The 19,678-nt window shown below is 49.7% G+C and overlaps 1 protein-coding gene across 2 annotated transcripts; it reads left to right on the top strand.

Annotated features, from left to right (window-relative positions):
• Positions 1–1,096: 1,096 nt before the first annotated feature.
• RBM5 (RNA binding motif protein 5) lies at positions 1,097–16,224 on the top strand. 2 transcript variants are annotated; one of them, XM_065749427.1, is made up of 24 exons: positions 1,097–1,235; positions 1,310–1,769; positions 1,848–2,003; positions 3,899–3,968; positions 4,443–4,516; positions 6,834–6,917; positions 7,884–7,944; positions 8,073–8,138; positions 8,572–8,732; positions 9,623–9,720; positions 10,167–10,254; positions 10,386–10,463; positions 10,552–10,591; positions 11,146–11,231; positions 11,568–11,646; positions 11,900–11,991; positions 12,490–12,654; positions 13,123–13,269; positions 13,346–13,417; positions 13,892–14,071; positions 14,290–14,364; positions 14,923–15,020; positions 15,099–15,228; positions 15,652–16,224. In XM_065749427.1, the coding sequence occupies exons 1-24, from the start codon at positions 1,219–1,221 to the stop codon at positions 15,775–15,777; spliced, it is 2,703 nt and encodes a 900-aa protein (XP_065605499.1). In that variant the 5' UTR covers positions 1,097–1,218; the 3' UTR covers positions 15,778–16,224. The 2 variants fall into 2 exon arrangements, with proteins under 2 accessions (XP_065605499.1, XP_065605498.1); XM_065749426.1 differs by having other exon boundaries at positions 1,098–1,235; positions 10,552–10,624.
• Positions 16,225–19,678: the final 3,454 nt, after the last annotated feature.

The raw sequence follows: 19,678 nt of genomic DNA, 5'->3' as shown, positions 1-19,678 counted from the left end.
GTGCTCCCTAACAGCTGCAGGACGTGGTGCTGACCCTTCTGCTGAGTTGATGGAGGGGACAGTGCTGCTGAGGTGACTGCTGAGCCCAGGGCATTGCAGAGCTGAGCAACTTGCAGGCAAGAGGAGAGCCCCATGTTCTCCCTCCAGCACTGCTTCTGGAGAGCCATGTTTTCTCATGGCCAGACCTTATCAGATAGTTCCTCAGAACTGCAGCTCACACCAATGCTGAGAAAATGAACACGGAGCAAGGAGCAGCAGAGGAGACCAGGAGCACCGAGTCTGCCCCCATGGACCTCTGCTTGCCTTGCTAAAGTAACAGGGAAGGACTGAACGTGACACACTGCGGAAAGGAGTGGAGTGCAGGCTGCATGGGATGAGTGGACTCCAAAGTTGAGCCTGTGCCATGTGGAGGAAAGCTGCTTCCCTCCGTGGTGGCTTTTTGCTGTCTTCTTTGTCTCTCAACAACTGAATGAGTAACAACTTGTGCTAAACAGCTATAAGATAAACTCCTGGAGCGAAGGCTGGTTGCTGCAGCTGATCCCCTGCTCCGCTTCCCCTCTATCCAAGCCCTTGAGACAAGGAGATTGCTGCTCGTGGTCCATCTCTGCTCTCATTCACTCACAGGGAACTTCTGCCCAGCACAGGTGACAGACAAGGCTGTGACAGAACACCAGCAGCCAGGCGTTCCAGCTGTTTCCACTCCCCACGTGCAGGAACGGGATCTGGATTTTCCCCTTGTTTACCACCAAGGAGTTGCTGTGAAAGGAAGGTGCCCATGTTTTCCAGCTCTGATGCCAGATGAGCCGGCACATAGCACTGCACTGCACTGCACTACACACGTTTGGCTTTTGCAGATAAAAACTGAAGCAAGGCTACAACAAAGAGCTGGTGATACTTGGGGTATTCACTGCGCGGCTTTTCTCACCCACGCTAACAGCACTCATAGGGATCACCAACGCCCCCACTGCCCCGCCCCAGCTAGGCCCTGTCCTCCCGCCGAACTACAACTCCCAGCGTGCCCCGCGGCGGGCGGCCACCGCTGCTCATGCGCAGCAGCTGGAAGCTTCCAGGCGGCGCGCGTGGTGCCTGCTGGGCAGAAGACGCGTAGTCAGCTCGGCGCCATTTTGTGGCGAGGGAGCGGGGGTTGCGGGTGCTCGTTCGGCGCCCTGTAGCTGCGGTCAGCGCCGTGCCGGAGGCTTGCGGATCGTGGCCGGTGCCATGGGCTCGGACAAGCGGTAAGTGGCGGCGGGGGAGGAGGGGGGTGGCTGGGGAGGGAGCGCGCTCTGAGCTCGGCCCGCCGTTCCCGCAGTGTGAGCAGGACGGAGCGCAGCGGCCGCTACGGTTCTATCGTGGAGAGGGAGGACCGCGATGAGCGGGAGTCCCGGAGCCGCCGCAGGGACGACTACAAGCGGTCCAGCGAGGAGCGCCGCGGGGACCGCTATGACGACTATCGCGACTACGACAGCCGCGACTACGACAGCCGAGACTACGACAGCCGCGACAGCCGGGACTACGATAGCCGTGACAGCCGGGACTGCAGAGATTACGATAGTCGTGACAGCCGGGACTGCAGGGACTACGACAGCCGCGACTGCCGAGACTACGACAGCCGGGACGGCCGCGACTACGATTGCCGGGACTACGACAGCCGGGATTGCCGGGACTACGACAGTCGAGATTGCAGAGACTACGATAGCCGCGACAGCAGGGACTACGATAGCCGCGACTACGATAGAGACTACGACAGTCGCGACTACGACAGCCCCGAGGTGAGCGCGGCGGGGCGCAAGGGTGGGGGGGAGGGGGGGAGGGGGCGCGGCGGTGTGCTGAGCCGGGCTGCCTTGCAGAGGGAAAGGGAACGCAGGAACAGCGATAAGTCGGAGGACGGCTACCACTCCGATGGCGACTACGGAGAGCACGACTACAGGAACGACATCAACGACGAGAAAGAGAGCAAGACCATCATGTTGCGTGGGCTGCCCATCACGGTCACCGAGAACGATGTGAGTAGGCAGGAAGGGGCTTGGCTCCGCGCGGAGAGCCGCTGCCATTTTGTTGAGCGCCGCATCGCGGTCCCCCCCTCCCCCTTCTAAGCGCTTTGGGAGTGCTTCCATTTTGAATTCAAGAGGGTTTTACTGCCTTTGTTAAGGATCAAAGGTCATCCCAATGTTAAGCTGCTTGTTTTAAAAAGAACCGAGTGTGAGCAGTCTCCCTTGCGTTTGCGTGTTTCCCGGATTTCTGTGGGTTTTAAACTAGGCGTAGTTTTTTGCACTTTCCGCTCGGCATACACGCACGTTATTTTATGTTGTTGTTGCTCCTCTTTAGGAATTAAGGGAGGAGGTGAGGAATGTGAAAGGTGATTGGGCTTTCCGGGCTATCCTGGAAGCCAGAAATGAAGGCTGGTGGGGTAGCCCAGATCCCGAGCTCCTCTGTGAGAGCAGCCCTGCAGAACGCAGTGGTGTGGGTACAGCTGGGGCAGCCATAAAATGGCTGCTCTGGAGCTGAGGGAGGAAGTAGGAGTGAGCGCGGTACGCCATCACCTGACAGTGATAAAGACCTTGCAGGGGTTGTCTTGGAGGGGTTTTTTGCCCTCTCTCAATGTGAATTGTTTGATGACTAGGACCACAAGCTTATGGCTGCTGTGTAAGGTGGAATAAGAAGCAGCTGTAAAAGCTGAGGTGCATCAGCTTGTTTTTGGCAGACGCCCTTGCTGGATCTGAGGACTGGTTGCTAACACAGAATCCTTTTGCACCACTTCTGCAATAGATCTCTCTGCATTTTTCTTTTTGTTAATTCAGTTCCTTCTAAATACTGCCAGTGCTTTGTAATCACCGTATGTAATCATATCATGTGTTGGGCAAAGCATCGAAATAAGGGATTTGGTCAGAGGTTACCTGAAATACTTTTAGCAGTTTTTTCCTGACATATTACCACTGCAGCTTCGCAGTTTTGCAGATAACTGCAGTATAATCTGTGGGGAAGCTGAATGTAATTTTAATTCTGAACTCATTATCAAGAGTTAGTTACGATTTTTGGAATGACTGTTTGCTTTCTGCTGAAGTTGACTTTCCCTTTGTGCTGCTGACTGTAGCTATGTGTTTTAACTGCTTTTCCTACTTCTCTCATGAAAAGGTATTTGCGTTAAAGATGGTATGTCAGTTCTAGCCAGCACATGAGCACCTTTAGGTCACCTTTGAGTCCAGCCTGCTGTTCTGCATAATGAAGCATGAGTTCCTTTAGGAGCTGTTGAGAACCCTCCAGTTCTTGGAAAGATGAAGAACTATTTCCTTGTATATTTCCTCACAATATTTATCTTGTTCATGACACCCAGCTTAAGTAGCTTGGTTGTGGCTGAAGAACTGATGTCTCTGTAACTAAGATCTTTGACAATATTCTTAACAAATCTCTTATTTTCTGAAAAGCAAAAGGGAAACTGTGTTGAAGGATGACAGCCATGGCTGGGGGCTTGAGGGAAATGTATCACTGACCCTCCTAGCAGCATTACTGTTTTCCTGTGCTAGGAGTTGGATGTTTTCAGGGATACAGGGAGAGGGATGCTAGCAGTGTTCTTTGTAAAAACATTGAAGCGAGCATAGTATTTGCCAAATTCTGTACAGATGGCCTTAGAATGCAAGGCCATAGTGATTCAGATTCTGGGTGGTTCTGCAGGCTAACGAGGACAGCAGTTCTCTTAATGTTGCCGAGAGCTTTGTGGGTTCTGTGCTGTGCGTCATGCTCCAGTTCACCCCAAAGATGTTCTTTTTTTCCCTGAAATTACATTTAGCATGTTCTTTTCTGTGTACACCCCTGTGCATGCTGTAGGCTGGATTGCTTCTCTGTCTAGCTGAGCTGTCTGCCAATATTTGGAAACTTAACTGTCTTATAAAATCTCACGCAGATCCGGGAGCTTATTGAGTCCTTTGAAGGTCCTCAGCCTGCAGACGTGAGGCTGATGAAGAGAAAGACAGGTGAGAGCTCTTATCCAGTTTTTGATATGGCCTTCCTCTTCCCCAGCCCAAAAGAGTATCCAGAATTATCCCCAAACTGCAAGCACGTGCAATCAATAAAAAAAAAAAGTTTGCCATGGCTAAGGAATGTGGCTTTTTGGAAGACTTGTAGATAGCTCGTCCTGTTAAAAAGAAGTCTGTCTCCAGGGGTTTTAGTTAACAGGTATTGGTAAGTAATACTAGTATAAACCTGTTTAATAGTATGTAGTCTGTTGCATGGTTACCTGTAAACGTGGATTCAAATGGAGTGAAATGTAGCAGTTAAGGGAGCTTGGTTCCTTGCCATGGCAAAATAACGAGCAGATCCCAGCAGTTGACGTCGCATTTGTAAAGCTGCTTTGTCATGAAGTAATGAAGCAGTTGGAGAGAGATTCACCTGTTTTAAAGGAACTGACTAACACAAGTATCCCGTCTATATCTGAATGCTGTCTCTAGGTGTAAGCCGTGGTTTCGCCTTCGTGGAGTTTTATCACTTTCAAGATGCTACCAGCTGGATGGAAGCCAATCAGGTTGCTTCACTCACCAAGTCTAGATATTCCTGAAAATGGAAAAAGTCTGTACAGTTAAAAAAAAAAAAAGGAAAAAAAATGAAGGTGGAAGGAGTGGTTTGCTTCATAACAGTGATTTAAATGAATAAAAGCTTTGTATATATTAAAAATTTTAACAGTGGTACAAAGTAACAGGTGACATTAGGAAAGAAAATTGACTGTTTTGAGCACTCCCTCATAAAATGTGCCATTGTCTTTAATCACATGGTGTCCACTTGACTCTTGAAGGACTAGCATGTAGGCCATGAGAGACTCTTACTGACTTCAACCTGCTAGTTCTCCTGTTGCCAGAGAAGGCATCAGATACTGTGATATTTTTATTACAGTGGTGGTAATCTTGAGTGAAGTTTAGAAGAAGATGTGCCAGTTGATTAGAAAGATGTCTTCCCTTAATTCAGGGAACACACCTGGCTCTTCTGGATGAAGAAATGTGTTTATTCCAAATGAATCCAATGGGAACTGAGGTCTCCTAAAAGCTGCACTGTATGTTTTGGCTTTTCTGGAATATGACTTGATAAGGAGCCAAAATGGAGAAAGCTGTCTAGTTTCTTTTCCAGTGCTGTTCTCCTGTTGCACTGTAAGCATGCTTGGATTCTCTAGTTTTTGAATATTCATAGTCTGTTTTAACAACAGATCTTGAAGCAAGCAAAGCGTATTGAGCCACTTGTACTTTTTTTAAAGCTGAGTATATGCTGTGAAGGTCTGTGGGCAGCATGAGGAACGTACTCTGCTGTGTTGGTTTATGTGTGGAGGATTGGCACTGTGATGGCCCTGTAAGCAGCTCCAGCAGAGGGAGGTAGCTGTGTGCTTTGTGCTGGAATAGACCTTCACGTGGCTCGTGCTGGGAGTCGTTTCCCAGCACTTGGTTCTGTTTCATGGTGCCCTGCTCTGTAGGGTGGGCGGGTGCTGCAGACAGACCAACGTCAAGACAGAAACGCAGAAGTATTTTTAGCAATGAGGTAGTTTTAATATATACAAAGCTGTATTGATGCATAATTTATTGAAACGCATATTCAAATTCACTCCAGTAACCCAGCCACCATAGTAGTAGGGAATACATAGAGTCTCCCCAGCAGCCCGATCGCTGACTGTTAGATGAAAGAATGATGTATTGCAACTGTGCCAGCAGCTTTGTTTCTATGTGTGCATATCCAGTGAGCGCTGGGCCCTCCAACCCTCCCTCCTGCCGGTAGGAGAAATGGCTTTGCCCTATTTAGTTGCACAGAATGTGAGAGCCTTATTCATGCTACGTGCTAGATGTATCTGTCAGACCCTGTTACAGAGAAGCCACTGGTCCTGGTGCTCCTGTGGTACCTCTGCAATAAGCCAACCTGACATAAAACTGGTTCTTGTATTAAAATGTCTCGGGGTTGGCTTCTAGTGCACGTTTTCTCAGATTTATTTCCTTCTGCCTGTTTGACTGAAATACTTTGTCTGTATGTTGAAAGGGCATTCTGCGTGCCCGCACTTGGCAAAGCACGAGGCTGAGAGTTGGGGCTCTAAAAGAAACCTAAATTCCTAATTCCTGTAAAGTCAGAGTGAGCGGACATGCTGAAAGCATTATGAACTTTTCCTACCCCAGGAGAAGCTTCGCTCTAGTTAGCCATTTGGAGAGCTCTTGCCTGAATGAAGAACACAAAGCTCTTGTGCAGGCTTCCAATTGAACTGATGCTTTAGTCAAAGGAAACCACTCTGAGTTACGTCTCTGTTGATGGCACTTGTAATTCAGCCTCCAAGAAGTCTAAACAGAGTCCCTTTGGAAGGAATTACTGTATTTACAAAGGGATGCTTCTGAAGAAATTGCTTGGAAAAGTAATCCAAATGTGATTGTTAAAGGTCTGGGGAATTTGGAGTAGGGGAAGAAGTGAAGCAGTCACCTGAGGACATGTTTAAAAAGTCGCTCAATACTATACCAGAAGTGAATAGAAACGGGGCAAGGAGACTCCTAAAAATGTGTTAATCCTGAATGCAGCAAGTTAGGACTTTGTCTCCTTCGAGACACTTCCTGGTTCCATGTCAGCGTTTAGTGTTTGGCAACTTTTTCAACACTCCCTGATTCTGTTGATCTTTGCTCCACATCCCATTCTCTTACTGCCCTCGTCCTCCTCTCTGCAGGATTGGATGGGCAGGGTGTAGGTGGCGGTGGTTGTCCTCCACATCCTCCCCATATGTTGTCCATTTAATTCAGGAGCACTGATTCCTCCGAAGGGTGCTCTGCCATGGGAAAATGAACATGTGTGCCTTGATACAGGAATAATTGGAACTACTTCTTTTGCAGAAAAAGTTGGTGATTCAGGGGAAGCAGATTGCGATGCACTACAGCAACCCCAGGCCTAAATTTGAGGACTGGCTTTGTAACAAGGTACGGTGTGTGTTTTACCAGTTTCTCTTCATTTTCAGTTCTTTTCACCAGCTCAGTGGTGAGAACACAGCAGTGCATAATTCAGGCCTAGTGGTCGTTACAATGATGGAGGAGTGCTAAGGCAAAGGAGTGAAAGGGTTTTGGAAATCTGGTGGCAGAAGCACCTGGAGCGATGAAATTGTCCACAGAGAGCATCAGCAGCTAGAAGATAAGGCTTGGGGCTCACTGGTGTGCTTGCCAGCTGAGACTGTGTTCATTAGTGGACCTGTGTGTTGCTGCCACTAATGTGTGTCTGACCCAGAGCATGTCTCCCAAGAATTGCTGTTCTCAGCAGAGCTGATAGAGTAGTCATCACCCGGAGGGAGTTTCTCTGTGATTCTGTCATCTCTTTTTAGAAAATCAATAATACTTTCAGCCCTGGGCTGAGCTTCAGTTTTTGCTGATGGATGCAATAGCTGTGTGCCTACTGTAGAACAGACTAGGAGGACGCTGTCCTTTTTGCTTCATACAGAACAGAGGTCAGTTAGTGAACTGTACCAGAGCAAGGCGTCGTCAGGTGGATTCTGTATTCTTCAGGTGACGACTGATGTAGTGCCTGATCAGTAGCGTACTCTGCTGCTGTACACTTCCTTGTGCCCCCTTTAAGTGCAGATGATGTAGCAAGATAAAAACCAGGCTGCACTGTTTAATCACATAAAGATGACTTGTATTCCAGCCAGCGCTGAATGACACAGTAACATTGTTGTGTAACTCAGGATAGTTGTTCTGACTTGAACAAGGATAACTGGTATGTTCTGAAAAGCAGCTGTGATGAGGGCAAGTTTTGCTGTTCTTGATTATTCTAGTAGTTTCAGCTTTGTTGTAGTACTTAGCTTGATTGTTTTGTTTTCAGTATGGCACAGTGAATGCCACCATTGTTATGAACCATCTAAACCCTTACTAGATTGACTTTTTTTTTCTGCACAGTGCTGTCTTTACAACTTCAGAAGGAGACTAAAATGCTTCCGCTGTGGAGCAGACAAATTTGGTAAGTTACTTTCATCTCTTCGGATGTCTTGAAATCTGGAAGAGACTGCAGGTTATAGCTTAGCCTGTGACATTCTGGCTTTGAGTGACAAAGCAACGTTGTGATTAAAGTTTTTCCTTCCTATGAAGATTCAGAACAGGAGGTACCACCTGGAACAGCAGAAGCCGTTCAGTCCGTGGATTATTACTGCGATAGTAAGTCATCTTGAATTTACTGTGTAAGGTGTTTGGTCAGCCTGCCACGAAGAGTCCTTGTACCTCAGAGTGCCCTTGGGAACCCACATTGAACTCTCAGGGCATGGTGCTTACCATGGTTAGGTTATTTCTGATTTGTAGACTGGTACGTGTAAATGTTGGCAAGGGCTTCTGCTCAGGAAGTGCTTTCCTTTCATTAGAGCAGTATTGACAGCCCTCTCATCTTCCTAGTGGAGCACGTGCTTCCTGCCAGCTCCCCAAATACTGTGCTCTTGAAACAGAAACAAGCTCTTGTCCAAAACTACTGCTGTTTCAGGTTTGGTGGTTGGTTGATCAATGTGTTCTTGGGTGTTTTGTTTTTTTTTTTAGGGCTTTTCAAAGTACTTCAAGTTCTTATGTACATAGCTAACGTCATACTTTCTTTTTTCCTCAGCCATCATTCTCCGAAACATTGCTCCTCACACAGTAGTGGAATCCATCATGACTGCCTTGTCTCCGTATGCTTCTCTGGCAGTCAATAATATTCGTCTTATCAAAGACAAGCAGACTCAGCAAAATAGAGGTTTTGCATTTGTGCAGCTGTCTTCTGCCATGGTGAGGGCCTTATTGATTTGTGCTGAGGTCTGACCCAGTTCCCTGGGGGCTCATAGCTCATTGAACAAATACTAAATGTGACAGCCTTTCATGATTAACTGCAGCTTGGATGGAAAGTGGGGGGCTGCTGTGAACACAGGGGAAAAATGTTCATGGCAGAGTGCAGTTCTGGATTGAAAGCTTGCTCCATACGTAGGTCACAAATAATGGTGTGAGGTCGTTTGAGTAACAATAAAAGGCTGGGGTGTACTGTGTGAGGAAGTGTGTAGAATTGGGCTCCTTTCACCTTGAGAAGGTAAAGGAGTGGGATTGTGCTGCTCTCAGCAGCATCTGGAGTGATGTTGTAAGGATGGCAGAGACGTTCTCAAAGGGTGCTCAGTCTAGACAGCAGGCATACTCAGACATGGGAAATGGCAGTAAGGTACAAGGAGAATGTCTTCCCTTTTGTGAGAAGTTGAATACTGGAAGAAGGCTCCCAGGGGGGTGCTGGAACCTCTCTTGTTGGACATATTCACACTGACAATCAGTGTGGTCTGTTTGGACTTTCTTTAAACAGAGTTCAATAGTTCAGCGTTGGATGAAAATGGGTGACTGATGTCAGCCTCTGCTGGCCTGTCTTCTGGAGTAATCTGGGGCAAACATAGCTTTTTTTTTTTTTTTTTTTTTTAATAAAGATAGGAGCTGAAACATTTACTCATCAGTAACCCTGCAGTTTCTGGGAAACACACACTGTCAGCAGGCTGTAAGTCTGTTGTGCTCAGCATGTACAGTATGGGGGATACAGAGGTGTGACTATGGCTTTAGCAGTGTCTGAAAAGTTGGAGCTCTGGGAACTTCTCTGTCCTCTTCAATAACCTGCTTTTCATAATAATGAGTGTTTCTTGTTGTAGGATGCTTCTCAACTGCTACAGATTTTACAAAGTCTTCAGCCACCATTAAAAATTGATGGCAAAACAATTGGTGTTGACTTTGCAAAGAGTGCCAGAAAGTGAGTTGCAGTGGCAGTTCATTTCCCCCCCTTATCCCTTCTTTAATATAAAGATCTGTGGTTGTCACTGGGGCTTTTAAGATCACCATCACTCCAGTTTTGCTTCCTTTAATTGTCTTTTGTTGTGTGGCTCCTTATTGTGTGTGAGGAGAGTGACAGCACTTGTTTCTTATCGTCTGCATCGCCAGTCCTCATAAGCCGCCATTGTAAATGCTTGCATACACAGCACAGTTGTTTCATTGGAAGGCCTGGTCACCAGTTATCGGCTGGACAACGCTGAGCCTAGTTCCTCTACCTGCCAAGCATTTGTTTGGCTCGTTCGTGCCAATCAGAATGTCTTAAGACCTGACAAGAAATGCATGCATGCTGGCAGACTACCTCCTTGTGTAGTGGTCACTTCAGAGGAAAGCAGTGTTCACTCAGATGTGTGATTTCTGTGGTTTCAGAGACTTGCTTTTGCCAGATGGGAACAGGGTCAGCGCTTTCTCTGTGGCAAGTACGGCCATTGCTGCAGCACAGTGGTCATCCACTCAGGTATGGTTTGGAGACTTGCTCAGAGTCTGTTTTCCGTGTAAATCTAGAGATTTGCTTTTGATGATGAGGCTAGAGCCTAACCAGTGTTGAAGTTCTTAAATGCAGTAATTTTTACCCTTCTTGAATTTCAGCCTCAAACCGGGGAAGGCAGCACCCTTGACTACAGTTACCTCCAGTCAGGACAGGATGGCTACACACAGTACACTCAGGTTGGTGGTGCTGGCTCTGCTGTAGCCTGTAAGCTGTTACAGTGTGGGTATCTGCTCATCCTGTGCTTTTGTTTGTTTTCCTTTGCAGTACTCGCAGGATTATCAGCAGTACTACCAAAACCAAGGAGGTGTGTTGGACACAGATGCAGCTACCATATCAGGTGGTGTTTCCAGCATGTGGGGGCTGCTGTTGTTTGTGATGATAGACAGTAGTGATACTTTGCTTTAGCTTTTCTATTGCTTCAGTAAAGGGGGGCTCACCAGATTTTTGCTGCCAGGATGTGTGAATGGGTGTGTATTCCTAGAGAAGCATTGCAAGTTTGTTCACGTGGGACCTGTGGTCTGTGAGATGAGTGTAGCTGCCGTCTCAGAATATTGACAAAAAGCCTTGAACTCGTGAGAACTGTGTGAGCAGCTCTAGAGAAATCTTCAGTGCTGGCAGCTTTTGGAGGCCAGGAATCACTGGCTTTGAAAGCAAAATATTTCCTCCTGAAAAGGAAACTGTTCCTTGTCTGGATAGAGAATACCCACTGTTTTTGTCTCCTTTTGAATGTTTATTGCCTTGTTTGGCTGCTGGAGCTGGAATTGGGATCTGAAACTGTAAACAGAGTAATTTTAGCCCTAGGATGAAGCACTGTTGTACAGATCATTTGGCTTATCCATTACTGCTCTGTGTTGGCAGGAGCCCCAGTCACCACCACCACGGCTGCGGTTGTGTCCCAGAGTCCTCAGCTCTATAACCAACAGACAAACTCGCCTGACTCCCCGGTAATTGTGGCACTCCTTGCTTGCAGTGCTAGGGCTACCCTTGGTGGGATATCTGGTTTAAATGTGGCTTCTCACACTTCAAAGAGAGCGTGGGACCACAGAGCTGTGAAGTGTCACAAGTGAAGTTAGGTGCAACACTGGTGTTTATAAGAGAGTCGTCTTCTGTTTCTTTGATAGTTCTGTTCTTTGTTAAAGATGAGTACTAAGTGTACTGGCAAAGAGGAGCTAGTTCTTGTATGCTTAGTGTAGGCTGCGTATACTTTGGCTCACTGTGCTTGTTTTTTTGCACCTCAGTGACAGATCTTTCTCATCAAGATTTCTTCTGTTTTCTTCTAGACACAAGCAGCACCAGCTACCAGCAGCACTCAGGCACAAACAGCTGCCCCAACTGGTGTCATCCCTGGAACCAAGTATGGTAAGCAGAGAGAGGTTGTGCTGGGATGGGTGTCTGTTCCTCTAGAAAGCAAGAAACTTTGCTTTATCTGAACGTTCCACCTCTGAAAGTCAGTGGTGCAGCTGCCCCTGGCAGTGCATTCTGCACAGATGATACGAGTGCATTGCAGACGCGTCTGCTTTTAAGGATTTCAGAATTCTAGTTGAGCTGTGCAAAAGAGCCAGTGTGAATTTGTCTGGAATGACCCTGTCCCATCCTTGGACTTCTTCTGCAGCTGTCCCTGATACATCCACCTACCAGTACGATGAGTCTTCAGGATACTACTATGATCCTGTAACAGGGCTCTACTACGACCCTAACTCTCAGGTAAACACAGGTTCTTAACACCAGTCTTTAACTGTTAATGCCACTTAGTTCTGTATCTGTTACCATGTGAGTAAAACTGGAATTCTGAGAGGGACAAAATACCCAATGTAGCAGGGGCTGCTATTTCACTTCTCTGATTCTCACCTTTAATTTTTCCCCCAGTTTGGCCTGTGTGGGGTTACACATACACGCTTGTTACAGGTACTGTGAGTGAGCTGTTTCACTGTGAAGCATCCAGCAAAGAGCACACAGCTTTGGGCTTTGCTGTATTCTCTCTTGGGAGAGGCATAAAGATTTTCATAGTGCTGTTGGGCAGAATGTGTGTCTGGGGGCACAGGTGTCAGCCACTGTGTCTTTTGCCTTCTTTGTGGAGGTCTAGGTTGCTCTGAGGAGCTCCTTTCCATGTGATGAACCAGTCTACTTCTTTGGGTTCTCCCTTTTGATGCTTAGTTTATATGATGTGTGTTAACTGTCTGATTCTTGTCCTCTTTTTGTCAGTATTACTACAATGCCTTAACCCAGCAATATCTGTACTGGGATGGTGAGAAAGAGACTTACATGCCTGCAGCAGAGGGTGTCACGTACCAACAGACGGCAACAGCAACCACCACAAAAGAAGTGAAGGAGAAGAAAGAGAAGCCTAAGAGTAAAACAGCTCAACAGGTAAAAGCTGAAATAGGATCCTAACTGTGCTAATGTCTTCTGTGGGTGAGATTGTAGTTTGCCCTTTTGGTGACAAATCAATCCTAGTTGCTTGGTGGAACGTGTACCTGCACATTGCAGACGTTGTGGAGGGCTGAGGAGAGGCGGAATTGGCAGAGACTTGAGTGCAGAAATAACTGCTGCATAGGAGACGTGCATACAAAACGATGCCAGGACCAGTGGGAGTACAACTGAGCTGCCACTTAGAAGAGTGGATTGATAAGAAGGGTTCTTACAGTGAAACAGGCAAACTGCATTTTGCCTGTTATTTTTGAATGCTGTATACAGGGAAGCAGCTGCATTATAAAAAACGGTGAAGTTGCCTTTTTTCTGGGATGTTAATGCAAGTGGAATAGTTGACTCGGTGACATAGGAGACTGATACTGATGAGGGCAGGGTTCTGAGCAAAGCACTCTGCACCTGTTTTAGATTGCTAAAGACATGGAGCGTTGGGCAAAGAGTTTGAACAAGCAGAAAGAGAATTTCAAGAACAGTTTCCAGCCACTGAGCACGAGGGAGGAGGAACGGAAAGAATCCGCGGCTGCAGATGCTGGCTTTGCCCTCTTTGAGAAGAAGGTGAGGATGATGAGACATGTGCTGTGCAGTGTGGTATGGCAGAGCTCTGTGCTCATGGTACTCTTGTCTTTTTTAGGGTGCTCTGTCTGAGAGGCAGCAGATCTTGCCGGAGGTGATGAAAAATGGAGAAGATGAAAATCCACTGAAGGTGAGCTTGAGATGCCTGATGGATTGCTTTGTGGTTGTAAGAGGTGGGATTCCTGGTCCTAAAGCTTACTGTCACGTGTCAAATGCTCTTAAGAGGAGGACTAGCAGGTGCCTGCCTTCCAGCCTGGGTTTCCACAGAACCCTCTGTATAAAGCTGTAGTGTTTACAGTGATCCTGTGTGAGTGCAGTAGGTCTGGAGGCTGAGAGGTGCGGAGAATTGTCATTACCTCAAGCCTTAGAGTTTCACTTGAACTTCTGAAAATCTCAGAAACTGTATTTAAGCTACTGTTTGTCTAGATTGAATTAAGTCTTATCAGTTGTGCTGCAGCACGTGGTTCTTTCAAGCTGAGTTTCACCCTTCAGCTTTGAGAAGGAGCCATCTCTCTTGCACAACAAAACATGTCTACCAGCCTTTGTGTTGTCTTTCTGGACTCTGAACTGCTGCACCCCCCGTTAACGTTGCCCTTCCTTCCAGCGTGGCCTCGTGGCTGCCTACAGCGGCGACAGTGATAATGATGAGGATTTACTGGAAAGAATGGAGAACGAGGAAGAGAAGCTGACTGACTGGAAGAAGATGGCCTGTCTGCTGTGTAGGAGGCAATTCCCAAACAAAGATGCACTGATTCGGCACCAGCAGCTATCGGACCTGCACAAGGTGAGTGTGCTTGGTTGAATCAGGAAGATGATCGGTAGTCGTGACAGTGTGTAAACTGGAGTGCTGTTGGGAATGCCTTTCCTTCTACTGCAAAAAACAGTGGCCAGTGGATTGCTTCTTTGCCAGAAGTCAGCTGCTTACTTTCATAGAGCTGTCGTCCATCCTGCTTGCTGGTGTGCTCTGCGTTTCACATTAATGAAAATCTCTTCTTGTTGCAGCAAAACATGGATATCTATAGGAGATCGAAGCTTTCAGAACAGGAACTTGAAGCCTTGGAACTACGTGAGAGAGAGGTCAGTGTTCAGATGAGCAGATAATGGATAAGGGCTAATGGAAAAGGGCTTGCACAGCTAACACTGAGCTCTCCTTATCCTGTCTTGATGCTAATGAGATAAGCTGTGTAAGCCAAGCCATTCTTGGGCCAAGGTCCAGAGCTGTCCTCTTAAATGGAGAGAAGGGTCTCCTACAGCACAGCAGCTGCTTGTCAGGGAAGGGATCTTCCTCCCTTGCAGCAGTACAAGGGCTTGAGGAGTGGGTCCAGCGACCTTCCAGCACCAGTCCACAGCTGTTTGTGCAGATTCTTTCTGATGTTGGGCTATTGTACCTCACCACAGGTCCTGATCAGCTCTGGGGAGTTGTTCCAGTGCTTTCTGTTGGTGTTGGCCAAGCTACATGTTGGCAGGCTGTAGCGGGCAGCTTTCTGCAATAAGCTTACACAGCTCCAAGAGAAGCCATGCATTTTTGTACCAATACTAAATGTTTACGCTGAGCACTGAAGCTAAATATTTTATATACTTACATAAAAATAGTACATAAACTTAACTTCAAACCAACGCTGAATCTGGTTACAGATGAAATACAGAGACAGAGCAGCTGAGAGGCGAGAGAAGTACGGCATCCCAGAGCCCCCGGAGCCCAAGCGCAAGAAGGTCTACGATGCTGGCACAGTGTATGTACCTGGAAGTCCCTGGGTGATTGCTTTAGCTTCTGACAAGCAGTGTGATTAACTGACCTTTTCTTCCTGCAGTAATTATGAGCAGCCCACCAAAGATGGCCTCGACAACAGTAATATAGGCAACAAGATGCTTCAGGCCATGGGCTGGAGGGAAGGTTCAGGCTTGGGAAGAAAATGCCAGGGCATCACTGCACCTATTGAGGTAAGATGGGTGCTTCCTCCGTGAGGTCTGGTGCTTTCTGATTCAGGAACAGTTGCTGCTGAGGTCCTGTGGAAGATGATATGCTGCCCACTGCCTCTTTTATCTCATCCCATGGTGAACGTGCCCTCTGTGTAGGGCAAAGGGCCAGTGCCTCCTCGGGCAGCATCCTCTCCAGCGTGGTGCAGGTCTCTGCCTGCTGATCCCTCCCTGTGCTGTTATGCTGGGAGCCATCCCTGTGCCCGCTTGAGGTGGGGTGAGTGGAGTTAAGCCAGCAGCGGTGGGGTTTGTGTCCAGTCTGATCTCCTGCTGTGGGGATTTCTGTAAGATGCTCACTCCCTGGGTGAGCGTGTGGAGCCAGAGTGACAAGCAATTCTGAGTGCTGCCCTTCACCCCAAAGCTGATGCCGTGTCTCTTCCCTTCCAGGCCCAAGTGCGAATGCGAGGTGCTGGCTTGGGAGCCAAGGGCAGCTCCTATGGTGTTTCTACTGCAGATTCCTACAAAGACGCAGTGCGGAAAGCCATGTTTGCTCGCTTCACAGAGATGGAGTAAAGTCTGTGGCCTTGGCAACTTTGCTGCATGCTGGTTGTGGGTTAGAGCTGACCATTTCATTCCCTTGGGCTTTTTCCCTCTCGGCATGTAACACTTCCACAAGCAGGGTTGTCCGGGCTGCCCGCTCATGCTGGAGAGCTCCTCACTAGACCAAAGGGGGTGCTGATCTTTATACCGTCGTGTATATAGTGTAATGTATTCTGTGTTTGGAGCATTTTGTGTGGATGCTGCTCCTGCCCTCTGGAGCAGGGCTGGGACGTGTTAGCTGTGGTTTCACACCGTCTCTGCTCTCCTCTTGTTGTATTGTCTGTCTTTTTTTTTTTTTTTTGAGAACTTTCCTGTACATTTTGTATGATACATCTTTGTATAGACTTTTTGAAGACTTGGATTCTAGTTGCCAGTTTGGCTCATTTCCAAATGAAATACATCCGGAAGTGTTTCTCTTACTGTTTCTTGTTGGGTTGAATGAAGAATAAGTTGTGAATGCTGCTTGTCCTTTCTGTGATTCTGCTCCTTCCTTGCTGAGGCTTTGTCCTGCATTCTCTTCACGCCCTGAAGAGCAGCAGTGTTCCTGCAGCTTGCTCCAGGGCTGCCTTCAGCTCCTTTGCAGGAGCCCAGGAGGGTGAACTCTGTTAGAGCAGGGTTTCTGTGTTGTGCACAGCCTTGGCTGGGGCTCGTGGGAGGAGTGTCAGGGAGCTGCTGCAGGATTTGTCACAGCAAGCCTGCAACTTTCCTTTGCCAGAGGTTGTTTCTCAGTCAGTGCCAAGCATCTTCACTCTCTGCCTTTGCTCCTCATCCTGCACTTCCCGCTGCGCTCAGCAGGAGGGTGTGCACCGGGTGATAGAGGAGCAGATCGTCTCTCCATGAGCTCTTGTGGGTTGGCGGTGGGATGGGAGCCGTGCATCACACGCTGCCAAATCTGACTCGGGGCGTTTGTGGTGCTTGGTGGCCGCTGCCCAACGCTGAGCTATGGAAAGCACGGCCGTGGGGCGGCACTGCAGTGCGTGCCCTGGGCTGGGCTGGGCTGTGCCGCCAGGGCCGTGCCGCCAGGGGGCAGCCATGGCCCGGCTGCCACCACCGGGGGATGGTGCTGGAGGTCACCCGGGGAAACTGAGGCACGGGGCTTTGCTTCCCTGTGGCCAGAGCTTGACACCTGTCCCCCCCCCCCACGAGCCTGCGTGCTGTCCCCAGACAGTGCTTGCTGGTGGCAGTGGGTGGCTGCAGCAGGGACCTGGTGACTAAGGAGGGCTGGTGGCACTGCCGCTTCCTGGGAAGGGGTGACATGCTGGTCCCCAGGCCCACATGGATGAAATGGGACGTGGGGCTGCCAGTGCCTGCAGCTCCAATTTAGGCAGTGAAATGCGGCTGTGTGTGAGCCAATGCGCTGTGGCCCACTGCCTTCAGGCGACCCGCTCTGTCTGCCTCCCTGGGGACCCAGATCCATGGGAAAGCAGCCATGTGGGCTGGGGACAGGCACGGGGACGTGCCATCCCATCCTTCTCGTGCCTGGGTCTGTGCTGGGCTGTGTTCCCCCCACACCAGGCCTAGGGCTGCCTGCTCCTTGCCCGAGGCCTTTTCTGGCTGTGGTTCAGCGTGACCCATGTGGGTGCTGTGGGACTTGGTGTGCCTGGGCTCTCCTGGAGGCCTTGCAGCCCTACATGTCTGTGTTCCTCACCTCCACCAACAAGTTGCTGGCACACTCAACCTGTCTGTGCGATGCTCATTAATCATTGCTCCTTGTGACCCCTGGCACAACTTGGCCCATCATGTGGCTGCACATAGTGCCCTGCAGCACGGCTGCAGCCTCCCTGCCTACCCCTTCCCCATTCATGTTCCTCTGCAGCTCCACATCTCCCACGTAACTTGTGCATTCCTCTTACAGACGTTCCTCTTACAGAAAATCCTGTATCCTGATCCTTAAACGTCTATATATTCCCTGTAAAGCCCCACATCCCCATTGTAGAACCCCTTATCTCCCCCACACCGCTCCTCTTGACCCTGTATGCCCTCTTCACAATCCCATATCCTTGCTTTTTTACCTTTATGCTCCCATATCCAATACAGGTCCTGTAAGTCCCCACCCGTATCCATGGTGTCCTGTCCCTGTGCAGAGGTGTGTGTGTGCATGCCTGTGCTCGCACACCTGCATGAGTCTGACAGATGGGTGCAGTAGTTTGGGAATGGGACACAGGCACCAGTGCACTGCAGCTTTGGTGTCTGCCCGCTGCTTTGCCTGTGCCTCAGTTTCCCCTCCTGGGCTGACAGCAGCAAGGGTGTTGTGTGCAACTTCCATGGCTGGGCTTGGGAATTGCCTGCTCTGCATTTCCCCACTCAAGTGGAAAAAAACCTGTTTCTAATTGCCCTACCACGTGCAGCAATGTGCATGCAATTTCCCGCCCAGGGGGTGGAGCAGGGGGCTCCCATGTTCTGCATGGAAACCAAAAGCAGCTGGGTGCTGGGATCTGGTGCTTGCTCCATCCCGCGCCCCATGCCCACACCTCAGTGTGTTCACTCCAGGGAGCCGACCCCGGTGTGCTCACCCCACGGTGCGGAGCGCGGTGTGTCAGTGTGATCCATCCCCGTTGTGCCGGCCCGGAGGTGCAGAGCCCGTGGTGCTGCTGCTGGGCTGCACCGTGTGCCCGCTGGCAGCAAGATGTGCTGCTGGGCCTTCTGCCAGCCGGAGCCGCTCCCCCGGGGGGGCCTTGGCAGGGAGGCGGCCCCGTGTCAGGGCCGTTTTCACGGGAATTTGTCACCACCTACAAAAATGGCTTTTTATTTTTTTATTCGCCCCCCTCCCGCCCCCCCCTTAACAGCAACCAGAGCCGAGCAGGGGCGCGTGCGCAGCGGGGCAACGGCGGGCAGGCTTTGCTCTGCTCCCTTAGAGAGATGATTGGGGATTTGCTCCCCTCCTGGTGTGGGGAGAGAAACCGCTCCCCCCATTCATGCACCCCGAAGCAGCTCAAAGCCCCGACCCCCGCCCGCTGCCCGGGCTCCCCACGGGGACGTGCCTCCAGCATCATTAGCACTGGGAGCCGGCACGGCGCTCAAACCCATTTGAAGTGCACTTGAAAAGGGTGGATTTGATGGGAGGAATGTGACGGCTTTTTGTTCTCTGCCTCTCGAGCCCCCCGGTTGAAGATGTGCGTAATGAAGAGCTGTGACTTTCACTCGGGTTATTTTGGGATGGACTACTTTTTTTTCCGAGCTGGTGGAAGACCATCAAAGCGGCGCTTTGAAAAATGTCCCAGTGTATAAATAACTCTGCTGAGAGCATAATAACGCGGGCTCCCGCGTGCGGCGCGCGCAGACGAGGCAGACGGCATCTGCCGCACCGCGCTGCATTATAAAAGGGAATTATTCATCCCTTCCTCTAATTAAGCGGGTTCCACGCGCCCGGTGCAGGGAGCATGCAGTGGGCTGCCCTGCAGGCAGGGGGGCAGCCGCGTACCCCCGTGGGCTGTGGGATCGGCTGCTCCACTCAGGGCGTCCCTCAGCTGAGTGGGACCCTGGTGGGGACCCATGGCCGAGACCACCCCACCCCGGTGGGGTGCGTGGTGCGGTTCCGGGACCCCCGGGAGCATGCCCTGGCAAGGACACCCGGCCAGGACCTCCAGGCACGGACTAATTTTAGGTGGCTCCGGAGGGGCTATTTTGGACCCTTGGGCTCTGCGTGAGTCACCTGCTATTTGCTGCTCCGCGGGGCTATTTCCGTGGCACACGGCTTTACGTGCGCTCAGACAATGCTGCCCATGGGCCATGAGCCAGGTGCATCGCATCCCCCCTCTGCCTGCTGCACTGTGTGCCCCATAGCGGACACGAGCGGCCGAAGACCACATCCCTGCCACCTCTGGGACATGGCTGGGTTTGGATTCCCCTCCCCAGATTCATCCCTGCGGCACTG

Source organism: Cyrtonyx montezumae, unplaced genomic scaffold (genome assembly GCF_038088225.1).
Source record: "Cyrtonyx montezumae isolate F1298 unplaced genomic scaffold, pur_monq_1.0 scaffold_6, whole genome shotgun sequence".
Classification (NCBI taxonomy): Eukaryota; Metazoa; Chordata; class Aves; order Galliformes; family Odontophoridae; genus Cyrtonyx; species Cyrtonyx montezumae.
The sequence above is the reverse complement of the archived record's forward strand: the minus strand, read 5'-3'. Positions and strand labels throughout refer to the sequence as shown.